General features: G+C 44.3%; 1 protein-coding gene across 1 annotated transcript in view; it reads left to right on the top strand.

The window, feature by feature from the left end:
- Positions 1-23,823, top strand: part of LOC141015963 (ubiquitin carboxyl-terminal hydrolase 54-like) — a 43,074-nt gene extending 19,251 nt beyond the window's left edge. Inside the window, exons 4-15 of the mRNA XM_073490191.1 lie at positions 1,885-1,998; positions 2,100-2,182; positions 4,348-4,453; positions 9,102-9,248; positions 12,928-13,077; positions 13,720-13,912; positions 14,126-14,329; positions 14,575-14,788; positions 15,486-15,872; positions 16,141-16,268; positions 16,376-16,528; positions 23,774-23,823. Coding sequence (XP_073346292.1) covers positions 1,885-1,998; positions 2,100-2,182; positions 4,348-4,453; positions 9,102-9,248; positions 12,928-13,077; positions 13,720-13,912; positions 14,126-14,329; positions 14,575-14,788; positions 15,486-15,872; positions 16,141-16,268; positions 16,376-16,528; positions 23,774-23,805 — 1,911 coding nt within the window. The 3' untranslated portion in view covers positions 23,806-23,823. The remainder of the gene's footprint in view (positions 1-1,884; positions 1,999-2,099; positions 2,183-4,347; positions 4,454-9,101; positions 9,249-12,927; positions 13,078-13,719; positions 13,913-14,125; positions 14,330-14,574; positions 14,789-15,485; positions 15,873-16,140; positions 16,269-16,375; positions 16,529-23,773) is intronic.
- The last annotated feature ends 2,009 nt before the right edge of the window (positions 23,824-25,832 follow it).

Genomic DNA, 25,832 nt, shown 5'->3' with positions numbered 1-25,832 from the left:
GGTTATTATGATGATGTTCTTTAAGATACTAGACACTGAAAGACGACACCCACCCCGCCACAGTCTGTTCACCCTGCTGCTGTCTGGCAAAACATACAGAAGTACCAGACTACAGAACAGCTTTATCCTCAGGTTACAAGACTCCTCAACTCAGATTAATTATTAATCCATCCATATCATTTCTGTTTTTAGTGGTAGCATAAATTACTAAAAAACTGTATCATTATAGAAACCTTGTATTTTAAAATGATAATAAATTAAATATTGTATTTTGTATCTAACCACACCTGCTAATGTGTTGTTTAAGATGATTAATTTAAAGTAATCCCTCACTAATTGTATGTGCAGAGAAGCTCTATGTGGGTTTTTGCAGCAAATACTCTCATAATAACGTTTAAAAGGATAATATGAAAACAATCTGATAATGTGAAAGGCGGTCGGTTGTAGTGCTGGACCTACGGATAATTATCAAATCAGCTCCCCTCAGTTTATGGAGCTTTACAGCGAGTTTCAGCTTCTTGTTTTGGTTCACTCTCATCGCTCTCAAGGCGCCACGGACGCCTGTTTTTAGCAAATAAGCTCTTAAAAACTCTCTGTACACTTCCTGCACAGCGCTGCACAGAAGACAGAAGCAGTTAGTGACAAGCTGGTGAACACAGCGGAGCATTTAGCAGCCGAAGAGCTGAGCAAGACGGTTCGCTCAGGATGTGGTAGAGACCAAAAACAGAGCTAAAAGAGAGAAACATGACTTCAGATGAATGCAGGAAAGAAAAGCATGAATCCAGGTGTCGGGTCATAGCGACCACCACAGCAGAGGCTGAGACTGAGTGGTTCAGTTGCGGTCTAGACACCACCAAATCCCACACACCTGACCTCTAATATACAGTATAAAATATACGAGCACCTACAGTTTTTCTTTTGCTCTAATAGCTTCAGCAGCCTCTCGTTGGTGTGCTAGAGAGGAGATCGACATCGGCTTTATGAGTCAGAAATGGGAGTCTGGCAGATTGCTGATCATTTCATTGGTAAACACTACACCTCATGGGGAATTTTGACAAGGTTTTTGACAGGAAAAAACTGGAACGCTAGAAATCTGCTCAAGCACCTACAGTATGTCTGAGTGCAAAGCATAGAGCAGAAGCAAACCAAGAGTGCAGGCAGGGCTTTGAGGGAAGGAGTTAAAAAATCTGATCATGAAATCTGTGAGTCATGCTCTCAAATAAAAAGACCACGCTCTTGATTAAAGATAGATGGAAAAAAAAACCCATATTAACTGTCTGAAAGAAGTTATTATGAAAGTATCACAGGTTTGGGGATTCCCAGATTTTGAATTCTCTGATGTTCTTTTATCACGTTTAATTTGGATTTTAGCTCCTCAGAAGCAAAGCGGAGCTTTTTTTTCGAATGGTGTGTGTCTCGTTTTGGGAATTGACTTTTATCATTTGTTGAAGGGGGAAAATTAAGACGAGGGAATGTCATTAGTCACAGGTTTTATCATTTTCACTCGTCGTCTCCCTCTCTGCAGCCCTTCCTGTTGCTTTCTTGCAGCCACTTTCGGTCTCTTTCTCTGCCGCTTTCTCTCTGCCTTAAGGACCTCCACAGTGTGTGTGTGTGTGTTTTATGTGTGTGCATGAGAGGCGCTGTCTGATCGATTGGTAGTAAATGTGTTCAGTCAGGGAATCCGTCGGCTTCTTATGAAATATAGATGCTGCTCCCACGGTCAGATTAACAAGAGCACCAACAGAGAGGAACGATCAAACCCACACACACACAGACACACACACACACTGTACATATGTATACAATATAAACAAGCACATATGCCAACTTACCACACAACACACATATTAATTGATGCCCACTTTGCCTCGTGTGTTCCTTCAGGAGAATCTCTTGATGCGTATCCACTTCCACATCAGCGCGGAGAGCAGAGAGGACATCTGCACAGCCAAACACTGCATACCACACCAGAAGTTTGCCATGACGCTGTTCGAACAGGTAGGAGAGCGTTACCGAGCTGTCAATCAGAAAAAATAACCGCCCACGCAAACATTTTTTTATGTCCTCCGATGAATCTGAGGATGCTTTTGTGTTTGCAGTGTGTGTGTAACAGCTGTGGAGCCACATCAGACCCCTTGCCCTTCATTCAGATGGTTCATTACATCTCCACTACATCCCTCTGGTAAGACCAGACACACACCTACACACACACACACACACACACACACACACACACACACACACACTGCAGTAAATCTGGCAGCAAGCTGAGGCTGGGTGGCAGTAAAGGAAGGTACAGCGTGTTCTCTTCTTCCCTTCGCGGGTCCCTGCTGAACTGCGAACACACGCACACATTATGCACACACGTGTACGATAATGCATATGCAAGAGCAGGTGAGCTTAATATCTCTTCCAGTGTCCAGGTAGACGCTAAGCGCAGGTAAATCCACAGGCGAGGAGACGCATGTGCGCGTGTGTGTGCATCCTCAGAGCTGTTACATAAAACTCGCACACGCTCTCAGTCAATGAAATAAGGAACAGGGGAAGTAATCAATCAGCTGTTTGATTCAGTAGACCCAGGGGGCGACATAAATCTATAAGTGGAACAGTGGGTCGGAAAGACTGCGAATGAGGAAATAAGAGGATATATCACTCCGTATGCCTTTTGGAAATAGAACACGGCAGAGGAAATAGAGGGATGAATGGGGGGCAAAAGTACAAATAAACACACTGTGTCAAGGTAGTTGTGGGGCACAGCGGTGCCACCGCTCTGTGTTTGTGCCTGTTAGCGCTGCCAAGCTATTTTTACCCTTAGTGGAGCCTGTTGTTTACAGTCGAGATAGCCAAATATGCAAAAGTCAACATGAGTAAGATAATCAGAGGGCAACAACAATACAAAACAAACGTCTGGTTCGAGCACGAGTCAGACACAAGTAAACAAGTGTGTTTCCGCCTGCTGCGTTGTTGTTGTTGTTTTCTGCCTTCGTAGCCTCACATCTGCCTGCGCGTCTCGAAGAGGAGAGGTCGAAACTGAATGAGAGTAGAGAAGAGGTTGAGTTCATGTCAGGCTAATGGAAGGGGTGAGGGAGAGGAGAGGGGAGAGGAGAGGGGGGAGGAGAGGGAGAGATTTGGATGTTTTTTTTAAAATCGTTATTCTTAAAGGAATACTCCACCAGAAACAAAACAATGCTGATTCATTGCGCACATAATCCCATACATGGTGCTGAGCTGCATGAGTTCATTTGGTATTCACAGATTATAACGACGACAACAACAACAACAATAACGTATATTTGAGTTTGTCCTTCAGAGGACGACTGTTCTTAAAGGGGATAATTGCAGCTCAGTGTCGCTGTGTAAGCCTTGCTGAAAGAGATTGTCTCAGAAACAATGTTTTGTTCCACGAGTTAAGCTTCTGTCATCAAATTATTAGTTGTACATAAACTTCTCCTTTAAGAACAATAATGATGATTCTGTACTGTTATTGCTCCCTGGAGGGATATTTTCTTTTATCTCAAACACTTCATGAAGGTCAAAGATCATAATATGCCAGAGAGGAGTCAGAATGTGGATTCTGTTTCACAGCTTCTCACACAGGAAAGACTAGTTTCTAGCTAACATTTGCTAACCATGCTACTTTAACTTCCAGCTAGTTTCTGTCTAACTTCCCCTCAGCAGGCCACTAGATTAAAGTTTCTGCTCAACTTCTGCAGGTCAGTAAATTCAATTAAATTTTTAACCATTAACATTTTCATCAATTTCCATCACTTCAGCAGGTCAGTCCAACTTTGCAACCATTTTCCTAAACTCCCCGAACTTGATTCTTGATCATTAAGTTGTATTTGTTGGAAATTAGCAATTATATGAAGCCTAACTGTAAAAAAAATTGTTCCAAAGTTGCTGAAGTGATAGAAATTGGTGAAAATGAAATGGTTCAAAAATGTACTTTTACTTTTACTTTACTTACCTTCAGACGTTTGGTTCAGGGTGAAGCTGCGACAAATCACTTCAATGGAGTAGCACGCTGAGGGGAAGTTAGACAGAAGCTAGTTGGAAGTTTCCTGGAAATGTATTAAATAAATTACCAGCTAGTTATTAACTGATTTCTGGAAAATAGCAGAATATTATATTTGAATGGTGTTGAGGTATTTTTAAATACAATTTGAGCCCAATGTTATGGTACATTGGGGGTAATTTAAAAAAGAAATTTGAATATCTTACTTGGTAAATCACCACCTTCTTACAATGAAATGTGCAGACCTGTAAAATGAAGCTTTGGTCTCATTGTGAGCAGCGTACACGTTCACAGAGTGTGTCAACGTGCTGTTTTTGTGTTCAATGCTGCAGTAACCAGGCAGTGAGGATGCTAGAGTGCAGAGAGAAACCCACACCGGACATGTTTGGAGAGCTGCTCCGCAACGCCAGCAACATGGGAGACCTGCGCAACTGCCCTGTGAGTGCACGCACACACACATGTACACACACACACACACACACACACACACACACACACACACACACACACACACTTTGGTTTGTCTTGGTTTAAAATCTGCATTTCAGTTAATTGATGTCATTTTCTGAACCCACCAGACTGTTCTACTTGTTCTTATACTGTCCTTTACCAACTTACTCAGTATTTTCACATCATCAGTGATTATTTCACAGAAATCTCATTGTGATAATATTTTGTTAAAGACCAGGAGTCATCCCTACAATGCTGCTGCAATATCAATATTGATATTCAATCTATAAAAACCCCAAAAGAATCTGCTAATTTCTGTTTTTTCCAAAGTCAAAAGTTGGATTGATAAAAATAACTAAAAGTCGGGTGAAATTCAGTTTTTAAAAATAGAATGTGCAGTGTTACCACTTTGGCAGTTTCATCATGTCTTTGTTTGTTTTTCCCTCCTTCTTTCTCGCCGCGTCTGCGTTACATAATCAGCATCTCATTTGCATTTTTCTCCCATTTTTCTCCTCACTTTCTATTACCGGAAGCGTTTTCCGACTCGTCGTCATCGACCTCCTTTACAGTAAACCATAACGATCGTCCTCTTCTTGTGGCAGAAAACAAAAGAGCGTTCGGCTGCGCTGGGGAAAAAATAATGTTAAACCTGTCGGGGAAAACTGTTAGAGTGAAGAAAGTGAAGAGAGATTACAGACAGAGAAAGAAAGAAGAGGTGTAGGTATTGACGGAGGTGGACGGAGGATTGATGCCTTTGTTCTGCAGGTCTGTTCTCTGCTGCCACATGGGAAAGTGCTGCTGCTGAACAGATCCAGCTTGGCCGCGCTCGACCAGCCCTCTCTGCCAAAGTATCCGCACAAAGCGCCTCCTCAGCTGCCTCACACAGCAGCAGCAGCAGCAGCGCCACCACAAACTCCGCCGCTGCAGCCACACTCACACGCACCATTAGATTATTCACGGCCCAAACGCTGACGTTGTGTGCGCAGTCCTGCGGGACCCACACAAACCTGTCTCTGTTTATCTTCCATCACTCGCAGCGCTGATCTTTTGTTAATACCACGCAGGGCTTTGCTCAAACAAAGCGATGGTATGTGGATGGCGGCGAGGCTGCTGGAAGATGCTGTAGGTGCCAGATTGAAGATAGGAGAGTGTGAAGATGTTTGCTTGGTGCCAAAGAGTTGACAGAGGGAAGTGTGAAGACGGTCGGTTAACAGCTGAAGTGAATTTAATTAATTAATTACATGGATGCTGCAGTGGGAGAAGTTTTCAGTTTTTCTACTAGTTTTAAAGTAACATCAAAATGTGAAAATACTCGTTTTTTACTTGAGGGTCATGCAAACCTGTTTTGGCAGCCAATTAGATACATTTTATAAGTTCGCATGAGAGATTTTAACTGGGCTTGGTTGGAAAAAGTGATGCTGCATATATTGGTGCACCAATTATGATCTGGCGATATCTTCTAACCTGCATCACGCACTAGCTTTCATATAATAAAATTGTCCTTTTTCATGATCTTACTTTAAAATGTAACATTTAGTTCATCTTAAATGCATGTTTGATGATTTTATTTACCTGTTGAGCCTCAGACTAATGGGAACGTGTTGTTGCTGGGTAGATTTGGTTCATTGAAGATGATAGCAAAGCAACACGGTGAATAAAATCAGCACAAAGAAAACGTCAAATAAGTTTTTAGTGTTTCCGTCTGTACGGTTGTCTTTAACTACCGTGTTTTAAGTTGCTTACACTTGCACGACTCCTTTCTTTTTTTCCGAGGCAGCTCTCTTTCCCTCTTTCTTTTCTTTAAGCCATCTTCATCGCTCGGCCTGTTTGGTAGTATAAGTCGTCCCGAGCAGACAGGACTGCCTCTTCATAGAGTTCTCTGTCCTGATTGGATAAAGCGGGCAGGGATACCAGAAAATGTATCTTCTCTTTTACTGCTTGAGCAGGAGGAGGAGAGACGTGAGTTACCGACCAAACACTCACCGCACAGTGATTACTGCTGGAACGCAGAGCTATTTAACACTTATTTTAATAAGAAAATGACACTTACAGCAGCTTTTAATATTGTAGCTGCTTGAGGCGGAGCTGATTTGAGCGTTCTTCATATTAAGGGCGTCACGATTATCTCGATCCATGTTTCCATTTGACTTTCAATTTTAAGGTCAAGATTCAATTAGATTTTCCTCCACTGCCTCCCACTGGGGCTTCCAGCTGTGTTGCCGGGGGGTCCGTGTGGGGGGCCCCTCGCTCCCTCTTTGATGGCTCGGTCTCGTCTAATTTTTCCCTCGTATTAGATCTGATATTAAGTATTAAATGAAATGATGTGTTAATATGTGAAATTCTCCTAGTATTAGATAACTATTTAGAACTTTTAAGGATGCATTTGAAATTAAGCTAGAGGGGTTTGAAGAGACGTTTGAGTGCGTAGCATGAGTGTGTACTGTTTGATCATCTTCAACACCGAATCCTTTCCGGCACTCTCCGACATTCTTGCTCTTGAAAGGTGCCATGTACATGAATGTGTTGTCTCTGTGTTTTATATGTAAAATCCAGCAAGATAAGTAGTAACTGCAGTTTAACAGTCAAAAGTAAAAGTGGCAGAAGTAGTTTCTCTCTTATATGCAGCAAAATAAAAGTATAAAGCAGTAAATATCTCAAAATCATACTTCAAAACTCATTTCATATGTTATAACCTATTTTTCAAACATGCACGCTGCAATTTGCAACATGATCAGTATTCCCTTCTTGACACGTTTAACTAATGACAAGAAACAACAACGGAAAACAACTATTTAACCACGCATGAACCACAAATGTATCAGCGAATGTTGCAATTTCGTCTCCTGCTGTTTTATTAAACAGCTCTCTGGGCTTCATCTCCATAGATTTGATTACCTAAAACTTTATACTCACCAAATTAATTGCCTGCATCTAGAGAGGAGGAGAATTTTCTATTCAAGAAGAACTTTTTCTCCTTTGCCGGTAGCGACTTACACATTTTTCATATTTTAGTAGCTTAGATAATCTGACTGGCTTCTTGGCTTGGTTTAAACCTCGTCTACTGATCGCTCATATGTACGTAGATAGGTGCGACATTGCAAGGCGATATAAGCCGGCGATAAACAGGCCTCAGGACTACTATAATATACTGTAATGCTTTTTGATTACCACTATAGCCTGTACTTCTGTATATTTGTCATGATTGGCTTAAAATTGTTTCTGGCCATCACAATTCAAACCCTCACCCCAAGCTGACTCTCTGAAAGTCTACAGAAAGTCCACTTCAGGGACCTTCTAGCTTGGATGAATTATGGGTTTGTACAGATCTCAGCGCTCTGAGACTTACAAAAGCAGGGAACGCCCGACATTTGGATGTAGACTTTGTTGTAGCGACTTTTAAGCTTTCTTAGATCCCAGCGATAACTTGAGTATTGTCATGATTGATGGAAATGATGGCTAAAAATACACAAATAACATCCAAGTTGTAAAACATCTGAATTGCCCTTTAACTACAGTAACTTTCCACCTGATTCTACTATTCAGTCTGCATCCTCAGCTCCCAAAACACTGATAAAAGTGGGATTGTCCCTTTATTTCGTTGCCGTATGAGTCGTGAGAAAGCATAAGCACAAACATTTTCCTAAAGTTGTTTCATTTTGCTCTGGAGAACGCCGCAATCAGCATTCTGCAAACCTACAGTATCCTCTGACCAGCAGCACTTGTTATATAACTCAGTCTCTCTTGGAAAGGTCTGCATAGCCACAACGAGAAAAAAAAAGAAAAAAGCAAAGAAAAGAAATTTGCATACAAAATTCAGAGACGAGGCTGCAAGATCAATGTTGTATTATGAAGCAGAGCGAATCTGTTTGTACGATCGCTTGATGAATGATCTTGTCAGCGGCTGTTCTCAGCAGAGACACAGCACAGGGAGCTAACTGAGGCCGTGTGTCCCGTCGACGCCTCCTAAGCTAACAGATAGCCTGTGTCTCAGTTGCTGTGCTGCTTGGCTGCCGCTGCCAGGCTTGTGTTTGTGTCCCTTTCTGAGAATTGAGAAGCAGACCCTGGCAAAATACCTTCCTGCCATCTCTGGTGCCAGCGCAAGACAGCCCGCCGCCCACAAAGAGAGAGTTCTGTGTGTGCTTGTGCATGTGTGCGTGTGCGAGTGTTGTGTTTGGCAAAGTGTCTGGTTGCCGGGGTGTTCTCAGGCTGTTTCCGAGCCCGCTCTGCCAGCACTGCGTGCATGCTCGTGTGTGCGCATGTGTGTGTGTGTGCACCAGCTCTGCGGTGGGTCATGACTCAAAGGAAGGATTCAGAACACGCGGTTCTGAACTCAACAGAAGGCCCAAGGGACAAATACAACTCAGCACAGCGCTTCTTCCTCTGTCGTTCTCTCTTACAATCCTTTCATCGTCGCTTCCCTCCTGCCTTTTATCTCGGCCACTCATTCTCCTACTGTTCACTTCATCCCGTGTGTGTTTCTGCATGCGTGCACGTGTGTTCATCTCTGCCAAATACAGGGATGATTTTTAGCGATGTACACCGCTGTCACACTGCCTCATAACACAGCATGAATAAACCTGTTTGATCACACGCTCTTCTTTTTTCCCCTCCCTTCCTCTCCCTCCCTCCATCACAGAGTAACTGCGGGGAGGTGTTGCGTATCCGCCGGGTGCTGATGAACTCACCGGAGATCGTGTCCATCGGGCTGGTGTGGGACTCGGACCACTCCGACCTGGCGGAGGACGTCATACACAGCCTGGGGACCTGCCTGCGTCTGGGAGATGTAAGGGGATCACACACACATTACACGCACACACATTACACGGTCATTGTAACACATTAACGTATGTTATGAATGCCTTCGTGAGCAGCCAAGTACATCCACCCAAACACTGACATAATGCTCTAAATTTGTTTGTAAAAAGAGGTTTGTGCACGGTGTGTACATGTGAGTGAGTGCTGCTAGTAACAGTAAGATTAAGAGCAATAGTCAGAAATAATGTTGTGGTGGCGAGTGCCTCTTCAGTGCTCCTCTGAGGTTGCAGATTGCAAACAACTTAATACCATAAGAAATGCAAAAGGCCCCTCTTGAGACAGGTTTGTGGGAGACTACTGTAGAAACATGGCAGTGCAACATGGAGGACTCTGAAGAGGACTCACTCCCTCTGTGGACATAAAAGACTCATTCTAAGGCAACGAAAACACGACGATTCTTCATTTTCGAGTGATTTTACACAAATGATAACATAGTCCACTAAACCCAACACACTGGACCTTTACAAGAGAAATTCTTACAGTTAAACAGTAAAAATACACATTTTTTGTAACTCTAGTTGCAGGACTCGTTCGATGGATTCCTATAAAATCTGGTGCAAACATTCCTGGTTTCCAGAGGCTGACTCCTACTGACTAAATACCTGCAAAACTACTTTTTGTTTTTGCTCACAGGCTAATATGCTAATCTATAATGATATCATCGCAAAACATCAGGTGTTTTGCGATGATGATAGGTGTTGGCATTATCATAGTAATTATGTTAGCATGCTGACTTTAGCTTTTAGCTCAAAGCACCAGAGTCTCACAGAGAATGGGTTTTGAAACAGTTTTGAAACTGGGGAAAGACACTGGAAAAATTATTCAGACACATCACTCCAGGCCAGAGGTACGAATCACCAGAGGCATGCTCATGTCGTTGAACTTACTTCTCACTTGATTAATTACCTCAGTAAACAGTTTCCTAATGAGTTTAATGTCTCAATCTTTAGTTTCAAGTCTTCTTCAATGCGACATGAAGTTTATCTTGTAAACTTTTGAGTGAAGTAGACGATAAAGCAGCAGGGTATGCTTAAGGGCGTGGCTACCTTGTGATTGACAAGTTGCTAAAACAGCCTATCCTCCTATGGCGAGGACTGTAATGTCGAACTCGAGTCATCAAAACAATCGTCCACAAACCAATGAGTGATGTCACGGTGGGTTTTTGCACTTGGTTACCCTTACTGTAACCCTAACCTTAACCTAATCTCAATTCATACCTTAAACCTAAACTCAACCAGGACCTCAGAGATCATGTTTTGCTGCATTAGGGCTGGTTTTTGGTCCCCATGAGGACTACTGGTCCTGGCATGGTCAGTGTGTATGACAAGGTCCCCAATAGGTAAAAAAACATGCACACACACACATACACATGCGCAAGGACACACAAATACTCTCAAACACACACGTGTAAATACACTGAAATACAAATACAGAATACAAATCTGTGCATGCTGTAACGCCCAGTAAACTCAACCTATCCGGTTACAGCAAACAACAAATTATAACACACATGACACAACTGACCTGACCTCCATTGCTCTCATATGGAGCTCAGGATGTCGTTGCTCTGTCTCGTGTTGCAGCTTTCACACCTCACACTCACACACGTGTTTGGCCTCTGATACTCCGTGTCATGACTGAGTAATGCTGATGCATTTTAATGCCACTGTAACATCTCCAGCCGCATTCTGAAGCGATATCTATGAATAATGGATCAGTGAATATGTGTTATAGTGAGTCAAATTCCTTCCTCTATCTTCTATCTTCTGTCTCCGCCTGCTGCCGTCTCTCTCGTTTTCATCCCGCCGTTGTGAGATGAAGCTAGTTGTTAGATAGGAATCGGAGGCATAATCTATCGCATTTTCTGCTTTTGTTTAGTCGTTCAGATCAGAGAAAGTGAATCCATCTGTCTCCTGTATCCCTCCCACCCCGCCGCCGCTTTCATTTTCTCTCTTTGTCTTCTGCATCTGTTTTCTCTCTTTTCTGCTTCCCCGTTACTCTTTTGTGTTCTTTCCCCCCATTGTTTGGGTTTTTTTAGGGCGGAAACAATTGGTCTATTACAATGAAATAGATGGCAATTGTTAATGATTTTCATTTATCAAGCTAAAATGCTCGACGCTTGCTGGTCCCAGCTCGTCAAAAATGAGGATTTGCTGTTTTTCTTTTGTTTTTTTTATCTTCGTGAATTGAATATCTTTGAGTTTTGGATTGTTGCTCGAACAAAAGAAGTAATTTGAAGACGTCACTTTGGGTTGTGGAAGGTCGTCATGGCCTATTATCTGACATTTTGGCGACTTAAAGGGACAGTTCACCCCAAAGTCAAAAATACATATTTTTGCTCTTACCTGTAGTGCTATTTATCCGTCTCTGGAGGTTTGAATGGCTGAGGTTTGGAGATCTCAGCCGTGGAGATGGCTGCCTTCTCTTGAATATAACTGAACTAGATGGAACCAAGAAATACAGTAGATTTTAAAAACTCAACAGCAGTTTCTCCTTACAGAAATGATGACTCGGTACTCGAGATAATCCACAGAGCTTCTCTGAGCAGTTTCATGTTTGAACTATTTTCTTGCCATATCATCGCGCTGAATAGGGCTGGATATTATTAAAATAAATGTCAATACAGATACGCTGACTTCGATACCTGTCTCTGAATAATACTTTCTTTGGTACCAATTTTATGAAATCCTTTTTCACAAAAGATTACATTACACATACAGGTAATGAGCCCCATCTCTGGACGAAACCTGCATGCCTCGAGACAGCCAATCACCAGCACTATTAGATCTTGGCACAACAAGCATGCTGCATGCTTATTGACTCAGTGACGCTGAGATAAACTCCTTAGGTATTGAAATTTGGTGTGGAATGACAAGACTTTTTTTGATACTCGCCGGCATTTTGGTCATTGCCATAAAAGTGTTGAAGTTCAATACGCAGCCCTAGCTCTGAAGGAAATGAGAGGCTAGCTCTGTGGATTATCTTCAGTAATCGGGTCGTGATTTCTGTAAAGAGACATCGCTGTCGAGTTTTTCAAATGTATTTCTTTGGCGCCTTGAGCACCAACAGCCGAGCGCCGTCTAGTTTCATTATATTCAAGAGAAGGCGGATATCTCCATAACTCAGCTCCTTGGATCAAAAACCAAGCTAGATGGATAAATATGCCTACAGGTAAGAGGAAGAATATGTGTTGAATTTGGGGTGAACTGTCCCTTTAAGTCCTCAATAATGACATTTGAACCGTATGCAGCAGCAGGTAAAGATGGGATTACAAAGACGATTCTTAAACCAACAACTTCTGCACTTTCATCACGTCTATCTGTGCATGTGAAATGTGCAGCAGTGTTATTTGACCTTACTGAGGCGTCAGTGTGAGATCTGTGCATCACTTCTGCATGAGGAGCTGCGGCACACATGTAGCACTGTGCAGTGTGTGTGTGCAGCACACAATGAGGAGAGGCAGTGAGTGAAGGATTACTGCATACAGCTTCTAGGTGAGCAAAAAAATGTGCTTGTATTCACACTAACTCCTCTATCTCTATCTCCTCCCTGCTACTGCACACCTCTCCCTCTCTTCCCTGCATCCCTCCCTCCCTCCCTGTCTCCTCCTCCCTCCCTCCCTCCCTCCTCTCTCTCTCTCTCTGTAGTTGTTCTACCGTGTGACAGAGGAGAGGGCTCGCCAGGCGGAGCTCTACTTGGTGGGCATGGTGTGCTACTACGGCAAGCACTACTCCACCTTCTTCTTCCAGACCAAGATACGCAAGTGGATGTACTTCGACGACGCCCACGTCAAAGAGGTGAGACACAGTTCGGAGTCTGCATGCTGCAACACGGGGAGGTGGGGGGGGGGGGGGGGGGAGGTGTTGCTGTACAGTATCTGCTGCATCTCCAGTTGTGCCTGTGAGAGCAGCAATGACAAGAACTACGCTGCATGGTTAGTTCAAGTGCTGCATGGTCAGCGGGGGCGGCTGGAGATTGATTATGTGTTTAAGGTTTAATCCCCGTCTTTGTCTGAATCTTAGCGCAGGTTTAAGCGCTAAACGCCGGTCTCATGTTGTAATGCTTCACGACTCAAGCGTGAGTTATAACATGATATAAATCTTGCGGTGGCTGAGCCGAAGGGAGCTGCGTTCGCTTGTTGTCAAAGTGTGATATAAAGTGGATCTACATGTCCTTGACACCTCCATCAGTCACAGTGCACGCTGTCAGTCATATTAGATCATTGAGCTAATGGAAAAGTGTGATAATATGATATCAATGAGGACACACAGCAGCACAATGTGTGTTTGACCTTCTGCTTTTGGTGGAATATGCGTAATGTTATATCTCAATATAGATAGATTTACTTTCTCTTTGTGTGTGTGTGTGTGTGTGCGGGGGGTTTCTATGTATGTTCATGGGTGTCTTTATGTGTGTGTGTTGCCCTGCTGCACCTCCAGATCGGCCCTAAGTGGAAGGACGTGGTGTCTCGCTGTATCAAAGGCCACTATCAGCCCCTGCTGCTGCTCTACGCTGACCCCCGTGGGACGCCGGTGATACTGCAGGAGAGCCCCAACCCCTGTACCAGCTCCAACCCGCAGCTGGAGCTCCAGCACTGCAGCAGCAAGGCTGGTTACGACAGCGAAGACTCCGGTACAGCAAAGATGACACACTCTGCTACAGATCAGATCAGATTACTCAGTGTTTATCATCAGGGGGCAGGCGAGGTTACTGCTTTAACGCTCCGACCTTCAACCCTATAATCCAACTCCTGCCCCCGCACGCTGAACTTATTTGACTGTAAACATATGAAGATTCAGGATTAACTGAAAAGGTCATCTCTCTGTTGATCTGATTCTCTCTCAGGTCGGGAGCCGTCGATATCCAGCGACACTCGGACCGACTCTTCGACGGACAGCTCGAGTCACCGCACCTCTCGCGGCCGATCTCTCCACCAGTCCACGGGCAGCCACCTCTCCAGCGAATCCCAGACCACGGTGGTCTGTAATTACGACACCGGCACACCGCCGCACGGCTCTGACACCGGAGGTAATACTGGCGCAAAGTTATGTAAACTCACAAAGTACAGCTGCACCTTGACAGCTCCAAACAAAAGCAAATACACAAGTGACCGCGGTGTTTTCAGGGAGTAAGAGAGAAACTGCGGTACTTGTTGTACAAATACATTAAGAGCAAACACAGGTTAGTTTTCAAGTATCAGTGGAGAGAAGTGTTCTTCGCCTCGCTACTATTTACTTACTTTAATTGCCCCCTCAGGGATAAATAGAAATGTTGTCTTCCATGTTCAGAGTCAGCGGTGGAGGGTCCTCCCCGCCCTCCCTCTCCTCCCCTGCCGGAGTACAAGGAGACGGCCGTCTTCCTCCTCTCCTCCCGCCGGCCGCTCACCTCCTCCTCCTCCTCTTCTCGTCCCCTGTCCTCCTCCTCTTCGTCAGGAGTGGGGGGCTGCGAGGGCGGAGCTGGAGGGCCCCACTGGGAGGATGAAAGCACCAGCAGTGAGAGCAAGTCCAGGTACTGCACCGCTGATGCATCGACTGTAGACATCCTGCATTTTTATTTCTAAAAGCTTATATGTTTTTAATCTGAAACGTGACTTTTAACTATAACTGTGAGAAAAAATTGGTGGTAGTGTCTCAAAAATATACTTATGTTCAATACTTGAGTATATACCAGTAAATTTCCTGTTATTGAAACAGTCACGCTACCGTTTCTAAATTCAAATGAACTAATTATCACCACATCTCAGTCTGTGTCGAGCTTGCTCAGATGTGTTGTAGAGCTCAGAGCAGAAATAAAATGTTGGTGCAATAAACGGTTAAAAGCTCGATGTGAGTCTCCTGACTGAACTGTATTTAAGTCTTTTTATAGGTCATGTATTTTTATTTAACTACCCTCTAAAATGACTTTCCTTAAAGGTGCACTATGTAGTTTTGAAGATCTTCATTGGCTGATTTTCTTATGCCTAAACAAACTAAATAACAAGCTCTCTTTGTTTTCATGACTGAATAAACTGAACATATATACTTTGTTGCGGTGGCGGACCCTGCCACCATTCTAGCTTCAAACAGTGTTCTGAGTTTGTATTATTACCTCATTAATATTGTAATTTATATACATAGTGAAGGAGATTTTACTCAAAGACACATTTGCACCTTGTGAGTATTTAAGTGTAACATCCTGTGTGACATCCTCCTCCCTCGCTCTCCAGTTCTTCTGGAGGCCGCTACCGGCCGACCTGGAGGCCCAGGAGAGAGGCCCTGAACATCGACAGCATCTTCACCCGACCGAGAGGCTCCTCTCTGGGCTACAACACCCTGCCCGGTCCCTCTCTCCCTCCGGAGCCACAGGACTCCTTTCCCCTTGCGGGACCCGCTCCACCCGCACAGCTAGGGTTACAAGAGGCGGAAGGGAGGGAGGTTGGGGAGTTGGAGGCGGGGTTTGGGCTGGTCGGGCAGCCCAGGTCTCTGGGCAGCGGGCGGACGATGGGTCCCCCTGCCCCTCCACCTCTGAGAGGGGTGGAGCACCAGCCACGTCTGATTCAGAGGATGGAGAGTGGCTACGAGAGCAGCGAGAGGAACAGCAGCAGCCCCGATAGGTAGGGCGCTCACAAATAACAATTACTGTCTCTTCCTCTCCGTCTGTGTCGTTCGTTTTCTTTCCCTCCCGCGGTTCCTCTGTCATTCTTGTTTTTCTGCTCAATTTCACTTTATTGGCATGAAATACGAATGTGACATTAAGGACGGCAAATTTTCCAACAATTGTACAACAAATCAATGAATGGGCATATTTGTCTGGAGTCGTATGATCTACACTCTCATTATTTCTTCCCCTTTTTTCTCCCTTCTCTCTCTCTGTCTCCACAGGGAGGTGGGGCAACAGAAAAGGGTGCTGATGTCAGGACCTTCATGGCGTTCGGTGCCCAAGTCAAAGAGCAGCGGTGCCATCCTGCAGGAGCTGCCCTCCCCCAGCTGGGGCGGCGGCACCAATGCAGGTACGTATCTGTGCACATATTTAAACTTACTTACTCTGCTGTATCTTGCCTCTCTGCTCTGACTGATGATTTCATTTGTGGGGGATTTTTTTTCTGCTCAGGCTCAGGGCGCAGTGAGCTGGACGAGCTGCAGGAGGAGGTGGCGAGGAGAGCCCGTCAGCAGGAGCAGCAGAAGCGGAGGGAAGCGGAGCGGGAGGCGGCCATGGGATTCAACCCCAAACCCAGCAAATTCATGGACCTGGACCAGCTCCAACACCAGGGTATGGAGGGAAGAGGGGTGAAGAGAAAGACAGGGAGTAGGAGCGAGGGATTGTGGAGTAGGAATGTATTGGATGTCAAGAGTTAGAGGTCGGTTCACCCAACTTATGGAAAACATATTATCTCACTTACCTCCATCTTGTGATATTCCTGGTTTTATTTTAAAGGTGCAATATGGATGAATTTAAGATGAAAACTGAAAATTATCAACACAATATGAAGAGAAACTGTTTTGGCATTATGTCTCAACTGCTAGCTGCACGGCTAACTAAGCTAAGGATGTCATTTCTTGCATATTGCACCTTTAAGACATTTCTGTCTACATTTTCATACCGTTTAATGCAATTTTTGATACGCACAGTAGTTTAAAGGGACTACTTGTTTGGTCAAAGTGAGTTCAGATAAAAACTCTTCACAGTCCAGAGATCTCTTTCTGCATGGCTTGTTAGCAGAATCAGTAAGTGAGAAAATATGTTTCTTTTCTTTGTGAATTTGTGTGAACTGGCCCTTTAAGAAGAAGGTCAAACTGCATTTAAAGCTGCATGTGGCAACGTCGTATGTTTAAAACTGGTGTATCAAAGACATTAGCGCTGACTTACGGCGTCACTTTGGATTTCATTCTTAATTTTCTCTACAAGAAACAGACGGAGGGCAAATCTGCTGCCTTTCAATTGGAGGGATGTGAAGTTCTGCGTCACTTCTGTGTATTTTTATGTTCAAATCTTGCCCGGTGCAGCTTTAAGGTCACATTATCACCTGTTGTCTAGCTTAGTCGTCACAGTGACTTGTACGTCCGTGGTTCTGTCTGACCTCCTCTTTGTCCTCACTCCCATCTGTTCGTCTGTCTCTCCATCTGTCTCCCTCCATCGGTATTTTTGTCTTCAGCGAGTGTTACTATAACTCATACTATTTGTTTTTTTTTGTGTGTCATCCACGAGTGTTTTATGTGTGTGTGCATTTGTGTGTGTGTGTGTGTGTGTGTCATCCAGCTGAGCTCTTGCTGAGTTCAGTGTTGCAGAACAGAGCAGAGAGCAAATCCCTGTCAGATCAGTTTTTACCAACATGGAAACTCCTGTGGGACGTTTACTGACCGTCACTGAGTGGGAAATTCTCTCAGGGTGATTCCCATTTTAAAATCACAATCCCAGTTCACGTTCAGAGCTCTGATGTCACCGCCTCACTCGAGGGAATTCACCGTGCGTGTGTGTGTGTGTGTGTGCGTCTCGCTTTGTTTATGTTTTTACATGTAAATAAACACATACATACTAATAGTCATGTATGTGTGACGTGTGTGTGTGTGAGATTTGTGAGACTTCAGACTTGGACTCAAGTCATATTTAAAGGGGCACTCCACCAATTTGACATGTCAAAGTCATTTAACTAGTCACTGAAAACTGAGACTGGGAGTTTTTTTAAGATGTAGGCGCATACCGTACAAGAAATGCTGGAGTTTGATCCAGCGCTAGTAGTATGGCTCTATGGACGACAATGTCTGTCTGTCGGTTCATACATTTTTGATCCAGACTGAAACGTCTCAACAACTATCGGACGGTGATCCTCCTACTTTTCCTCTTATGCAGACCTTTTCGGTGTGGACCGAATGCAGCTCTTTAACAGCCTTTTTCCAGCCCTTTGTGATGTTAGCATTTAGCTCAAAGTAACTCTGTACACGCTTACACAGCTTGACTAGCTGTCTTCCCTTTCCAGTCTTTGTGCTAAGCTAATCTAACGGTTTGTAGCTTCGTATTTATTGCACAGATTTGAGATACAAATCTTCCCACCCAGCTCTTTGCAAGAAAGTGAATACGCTTAAAAATGGCGAACAGCAGCACCTTCTATAGCCAGCAGTAGGCTAACTTACTGCGGTGACTGCTTGTTTGGTTGGCATTAAGCTAAAATATTTTCTCTGGGAACATTATACAAGATAAACTATTATCATGTTAGCATCGTGATTGTGAGCATGTTAGCATGCTGATGCAATTTGCAGACTTTTGACTTGACTTGGACCTGACCTGAATGACATGACACTTGGCTCCAAAGACAGCTGGTGTACGTACTACTCTACGTGTGTGTGTGTGTGTGTGTGTTTTCATGCATCCGCAAATTATATTTTTCTGTGCGTGCGTGTGTGTGTGTGAAAACACGTGTCTCTGTGTACGTGAGAGAGTTTTGTATGAACTGCAGGTGTGCAGGTTTTCCCCTCCAGCTCAGCACTAACTAAATCTATATCAGGGATTATTATGTTGTGCCCTGTCTGTCCTACTGTGTGTGCTTCAGTGTGTTCAGCCTCATGTACCTGACACACACACACACACACACACACCCCCATGAGTACACTCAACCTTGATGAAGTGAAAGGACGACTTGCGAACGAACAGATGGCATCACTATCAGTGCGATTACGTAACAGAATTTGGTTTCCCTCATCCCTATCGATGGTTTCAGGCGGACTCCAGACAATCTGCCTCAGTGTTTTAGAGGACGTTACAGCCAACAACAACAACAGAGCTGCCATCAGCCTTCCTTTATTCTGCGTCTATCAATCAAAAGTCTGTTAAACAAAAAGCCAAAATGGGTGATGGCTGCTCTTTTGTTGTCCTCTTCTTCTTCATCTTTTTTATAACCAACTAACACCATTCAAGGTGCGTTCACAAAGCTGCGCACCAAAGAAATCTGAATTTGGTGTGTGTGGTTTCATGAACGTAGCCTCAACTTTGCTCCTCACTTATCTTGACTTTTTGACTCACTAACTACAGTACAAGTTATCATACTGTATTGATGCATTTATAGTAGAGTTGCAAAGTGGGAACAGATGCTGGGTGTGGAAGTCTTTCTCCTACAATTAAGTCTTCCTGTTTCAGAGTTTTCTACAAATTACATCCTTGATGTTTGTTAAATGTAAAAACACAAGAGTCTCCTTCAAAATGTTAAAAGTTATGCTGCCAAACAGCCACCGCTGTTGGAATAAAGCATACTGTAACAGTAAAGTAGCACAAGTGGATTCAGAAATGGCTGTTTTAGGTGATATTAAGTTTGCTAACATTAGCTAAGTCAATTTCATTTATATGGCAAAAAAAAAAATCACGTTTCGCATTGCCTCAGTGGGCTTTAAAATATGTCCTAACATCCTCTGTCTCAATCTGAGTGAGGAAAACAACATTAGCATTTAGCATGAACATTTATGGAGTCATAGGAGTGACATCAAAAAGAAAGAATCTGTAAAAGAATGAGAAAATAAAAGTGGAAATATAAAGATGAATTAATTAAAGAGTAAATCAGTAAGTGAGTAAGTAAATAAATAAACATCCTTTTACGTATTTATTCTTTTTTATGGCACTCCTAGGCCTTCATAAACATTAGCCATCACAAGCTAGCGACCAACTAAGACTTTAGTGGCAAAACAACGCAGTGTATAAAATGAAGCAAAGGTATTTTTATTACTCATGAATTTCATTTTGTATTTGTAAGAGAATGAATGTGCTGTTTCATATTGCATAAGTTACATAGTCCAGTTTTTAACCTTTGTGTGTGAGAAATACGTTTGCTAACATTAGCTACGTCAAGTCAGTTTTATTCATATAGCACAAAATACAGCACATAATCAAAAAACTAATTGATTTGAGTTCGCAAAACCTTTATGGAGTCATAGGAAGACCGTAAACAAAAACAAAAATCTGTAAAATAAAAATTAAAAAGATATCCAAAGAGGAATAAATAACATAATAAATAGATAAATAAAAAAATAAAAATAAATAAGGAAATAAATTGATACATTAACATTTCCTAATTTATTTTCTTAATCTTTTACAGATTATTTTTTGTGGCACTACTCTGACTCCATAGACATCTTACAAAAGTTACATAATCTAGTTTTAAGGAAACATTCGATTGGTGAACACAGATTACAGTTTTAATTATTTCAGCTTTGTGCGTGAGAAAGAAGGATTAGTGGCGGATGGCGCAAAATACTACATTACCCATGAGCCTCTGCAGTGGTACATTAGCTAAGGACAAGAAGGCACAAATGGGAGCTAAGATGTAGAACGCTTTTTTGGTGTAATTATGAATAAAATACCACACAATAGTTACTAAATAGTGTCACACGTCCTGTGATTCTTAGTGAAATGCTCCTTGGGAGTTGTAGTTGACTTCCCTCTTTGAGATTTCATGTACACATGCCTGTACCTTTGACTTTTAATCGAAGAACAATATATTTTTTACTGCAGATTTTGGTGTAAGCAATTCAAAGAAGTTCTCGATAAAGAAAAAAGGGACGCCCAAAACAAATCCTCACTTTGCAGCTCTATACATGTCTAAAACACACGTTGACTTACAGTAGAGGAGCGTAATGCATGCCGGCCCCCTCATAACCACTCCTTCTGCTCTGCTTCTATTTTCTCCTTTTGTCTCACCTGTTCTTTCATCCTCATGTTTTTGACATCTTTTACTCTTCTTCAATCTTATTTGATGTTTCCTTTCCCTTTCACTCACTCTACGACTCTGTCTCTCTCTGCCACTCTGTCGTTACATCTCTTCTGTCTTTTCTCCTTTTTATCTCCCGCTCTGATGTTAACATCCTCAGCTGTGCTCAGACCCCTGCATGAGGCTAACGCTCATAGCGGATTGGCTGTAGCTGCGTGCATGAGGAGCACTGGGGGCCCAATCAAACGCAGGCAGGAACAGGAAATGGAACGGGAGACAGGAAGCGCCCGCCCACAGGGGCCTCGCAGGTACCACCACTGTCCCCCCTTATGTGTCCGCAGCGGTGCCTGTCTCAAAACCACCTCAGACCCCCCTTCCTCCCTTCCTCCCCCTCCTCACTTCGTGTGTGTCCTCAGCTCAAGCTGTCCTCAAACCCACCTCAGGACTCCTCTGTGTGTGTCCTCTGGGTGCTGGCTGTCCAAAAAAAAACACCTCAACACCCTCATGTGTGTGTCTCCAGCTCTGGCTGCACAAAATCCCAGAACCCCTGTTTTTTTTTTTTTTTGTAACCCCCCGAGCACTGCGCTCTCACATCCCCGCTGTATGTGTGTTTGTGTGTCTGAATGTGCGTGTGTTCTCAAGCACACACACTCGACTATATACGGTCACTTCGTATCCTCTTTGGGTTTGTGTGTTTGTTGCAGTGCAGTAAAAAAAACTTGCTTTGCTGGGCTCTGTGTTGCCATCGAGAGCAAAAAAGAGAGAGATGGAGTCGCTCTCTGCTTTTCCGTGCTTCACTGCTTCCCTTCATTGTTGTTGTGCTGCTCTTTGTAGCTGTGTGCTGCCAAGGCTTCCCTCTGCTCTTTGTGTGCTGCTGATCTGTCCCTCTGTGCGCCCTAAAGCGGCAGCAGTCCGTCACTGTGTTTGCTGTCCTGTGCGCTGCAGTCACAGATACTGTTCGGCATCCCGTCCGTTTGTTTGTTCTGCTTCTCGCTGCTGTGTTTGTGTGTTACAGTGAGTCAGTCTCTCTCTTCCTGATGTCTTAGTTTTTTGCTGTGTGGGGAGGTGGAAAGTGAGATTCAGATGTAGATTATTTCATACAAGAAGTGCTGAGTAAACACACGTACTTCATATTTTTAAAACGTGGAGCAGCTCACGTAGAATCTGAGATAAAGGACCCACGTTTAATATAGTTAAACAGTCAAAACTAGACTTGTAGGCAAGTATAACAGGGTCTACAAACAGGGCAGCATATCACCCGAGTAGCCGCTAACTGCTGATAAGTGTAGATGCTGTTAGCTAGTTAGCTCAGTTAGCCGTGCAGCTAGCGGAGCTCACAGAGTTGTATTCTGACAAAGGGCAGGCTGGGGATAGCTGGTTAGCATGCTAACTTCAGTAGATATCCCTGCGACACAACACACAGACATTTTTGTTATAACGTAAAAACTTTTTGTCACATAATTTCAGTTTTTAAAGGTTTTAAACAGAATTTCAGAGGCCTGATCTGGTTTATCGTTGAGGATCTCAGGTTGAACTCATATTGAGTCAGCAAGTTGTGAATATGTTTAGTATCCAATCCCATACGTGCTTTTAAGGTGGTAAAAATCTTAAAATTGGTGGAGTTACCCTTTAAGAAGTGATGGCATTTTCATGGAGCTTTAACTATTTTATATAGAACTAACATTAAACGTTTAATCAAATAAATAATAAAAAATTAAAGCACACAGATCAGAGTGCTATGAAAAATAAACTCTAGTGCTTATGTATATATAAAGTCAGAGTCTGACTGCGGCACTTTGAACCAGATGAATTGATGAGAATTACAGGTAGAGAGTAGAAACGATTGGATTTGTTAACTCGTTCATGTTCGTGTCGCTTTCAGTCGTCTCTGCTTCATTAGAGCTCAAATTAAACTGCAGCGAAATTAGTTAAAAGTGACTAAACTGTAAATCCAAACTGTTAACAGCGGGATGAAGGGGAGGAGGAGGAGGTAAAGCTCGGCTCTGAGCCTCTTTTATTACCTCCCTCCTCTCCTCTATTGATCAACACGAGCCTCTGATTTATAGCTTGCCGCTGCAAAGCCTGCTGGGTAATTACTAAGGCTGAAAAGAGACGGGAGAGTTAATGTGGGGGATGGGGGCCGGCGCTCACGTAGACACATACAGGTTTTGCGCACACGCTGTCTTTAAAAATAGACACACAAATTTACAGACTCACTTCACACATACCAACACACACACACACACACACACTGCTACACTGCAGAGAGGATCCACTAATGTTCAACATACATCATATCCTCCACATATCAATGTATGTAAATCAATAAAGTAATATAGCGGCCCGCTGAGGCTGAATTACTCCAGACTGCAGAAGCCACATTTATTTTCCGTGATGATAAAGTGCAGCGGTGCAGCGGTGCAGCGGAGGGTAAAGAGCTGCTCTGATAATCAGATTAAATCTGTGGGAGACGTTCGGATCAGGAAGTGAAGTTTGTTCTGTCAGTCAGTGGAGCTGAGCTTGTGCCTGACTCACAAACAGCATGGCTGCGAAATCCCATACACAAAGCGATGCTTGCACAAGGCTGCATCATTGTGTTCGAAGCTGTTTGTTCTGTACGGTAGTGAGCTTGTGTGTGTGTTTGTTTGTGTGTGTGTGTGTGTGTGTGTGTGTGTGTGTGTGTTTTCTGCTTGTTTATCCTGGTATGCTGTTGTGACCTTCCCTCTATGCAGTAACTCACCTGACGTCAGAGCAGCTCTTTTTTTTTGTTTTTTCCTGTCCGTGCTGCCGGCTGACTGACACCCTCCCTCTCTTGTGTCCTCCAGTGAACAGCCTGGCCCGGTCCAAGTACTGCTGACGCCCAATCAGGAGGAGGAAGAGGACCAGGCAACGCCCAACCAGGACGCTGCTCTGGGCCCGGACCCGCCCCCTCCACCCTATCGGCCGCCCCCCCCTCGACCCCCGCTCACCCTCAGCATCCCTCACCCTTGCGCCCCTTCCAGCCAAGGGGAGGAGGGGGAGGAGGGTGGGAGGAGAGGGGAGGAAGGCGAGGATGGGAGGGAGGGGACGGGGGTGAGGCTGTGCGAGTTGCTGCAGGCAGGGGGGGTGAGCGTCAGACCCCTGGGGAAGCACTTAGCCATCTCTCTGCCCTCGCTTCCTCTGCGTCTCTGGGATACACACACCACACACACCGCACACGCCACACAACTTGAACCCACACACACACACCCCGCTCCTCCGTCCTATCCTCCTCCCCCGTCCTCCCCTCTGGAAGCCTCCGGGCAGAGGAAACCTCTCACGCCTCTCTGGCAGCCGCCCCGGCCCCACTCCCCCACCGTCGCTGCTCAGCATTGGCCGAGGCACGGCGCTGTCGCCGACAGCGGCACACGCCATTGGTCCTCCTGGAGTTTGGACCGGCCCGACGCCGTGGTGACGCCGTACGAAACACCCCCGGACCGCTGCGTTCCCATCAGGCCGCAGGCGTCCAGTCAGCGCTACAGCTACAGTTGCCAGTCCTCTCCAGGGCACTACAGCTCCCAGCATGCCCCAGGGCAACACAGTGATCCCTGCTGTGACCGTGAAGAGGCTGAGCTGTCCGAGCTCGACTCCCTTTACCAGGCCAGTCTGCAGGCTGGAAAGACAGGTACACACACACACACACACACACACACACACACACACAGTCATGCAAACAAAACTATGAGCTACACACCTTCAAACATTGACCTTTTTAAATTGACTGAGGTGACATGCATGGAGACTTTAGGTGCAGGCTCCACATAGTATAGAGTTTTTAATATATGAAGAAAGTACTTTTACTTGTACTTTTGATACTTAAATACATTAAATATTAGATGCTTTGAGACTTGAAACTCAAGTAATATATTTGTGTTTGACTTTCACTTCTGCAAAAGTAATATTTTAACAGGATATCTTAACAATGACTACTAAGTATGCGTTTTGGGCAGTGTTATAAAAAGTACCCATAGTCATACTTGGAGGACTTTTAGTAACTAGTAACTTGAGTTTTCAAATAAATATAGTGGAGTAAAAGTAAAATATTTGCCTCAGTTGTAGTGGAGTGGACGTATGAAGTAGCAGAAAATGTAGAGTAAGTACAAATCCCTCAAAACTGTACTTAAGTAAAGTACCTGAGTAAATGTACCTGGTTACATCCCATCACTGCTTTTGGGTTCTTTGACAAAAAAACAAACTTTTCTAAAGAAAAATAAATGAAAATGTTTTTAAAAAGACATTTAATTTGCTGAAAAGGTTGCAACCATGTAAAAAAAAAGCATGTTTTAGACTCTTGAATGTTCGGCTCCTGACCTCCACCCTCCACCCCGTGTGTGTTCCAGGCTGCAGCCCATCAGAGAGGCTCATATCCAGGGTGGGAGGGCAGGCTCGCTCCAAGACCCCCAACGCAGACATGGAGAGGAGTGTGTACGGGGCAGACTGCACCAGCACCCCCACCTACCTCAACAAGGTAACATCGACGTCATCTCCCTGACAGAACCCCCTCTCTCGTGGATCCATCTCTTCCAGCCTCTGACAGACATTTTTCCTTCCCTTCAGCCAATGATGTTGCGGGATCTGCGTTTTGGGGTGGAGCCAGACGATGGGGAAAACCTGAGGCGGATTGGACGCAGCCTGAGCGGCACAGTAGTGACCCCGCGCCGCAGCCGCCTGACTGCAACCCGCAGCTTTGTGAGTGTGACTTCCTGTGCTCTGCCGCCTCCATGTGGCCGCGCTGCTAAACTGCACCTGCCTGATGATTCCCGCCGTGGCACCTGACACATTGCTTCTCCCTGTGCTCTTCTCCCCCCCCTCCTCCGCTGTTTGTCTCGTTTCTTCCTTCTGTCCTGCTTTTTTTCGATCTCCAAT

Source organism: Pagrus major, chromosome 20 (genome assembly GCF_040436345.1).
Source record: "Pagrus major chromosome 20, Pma_NU_1.0".
NCBI classification, from domain to species: Eukaryota; Metazoa; Chordata; class Actinopteri; order Spariformes; family Sparidae; genus Pagrus; species Pagrus major.
This window is presented reverse-complemented; position numbering and strand designations above follow the sequence as displayed.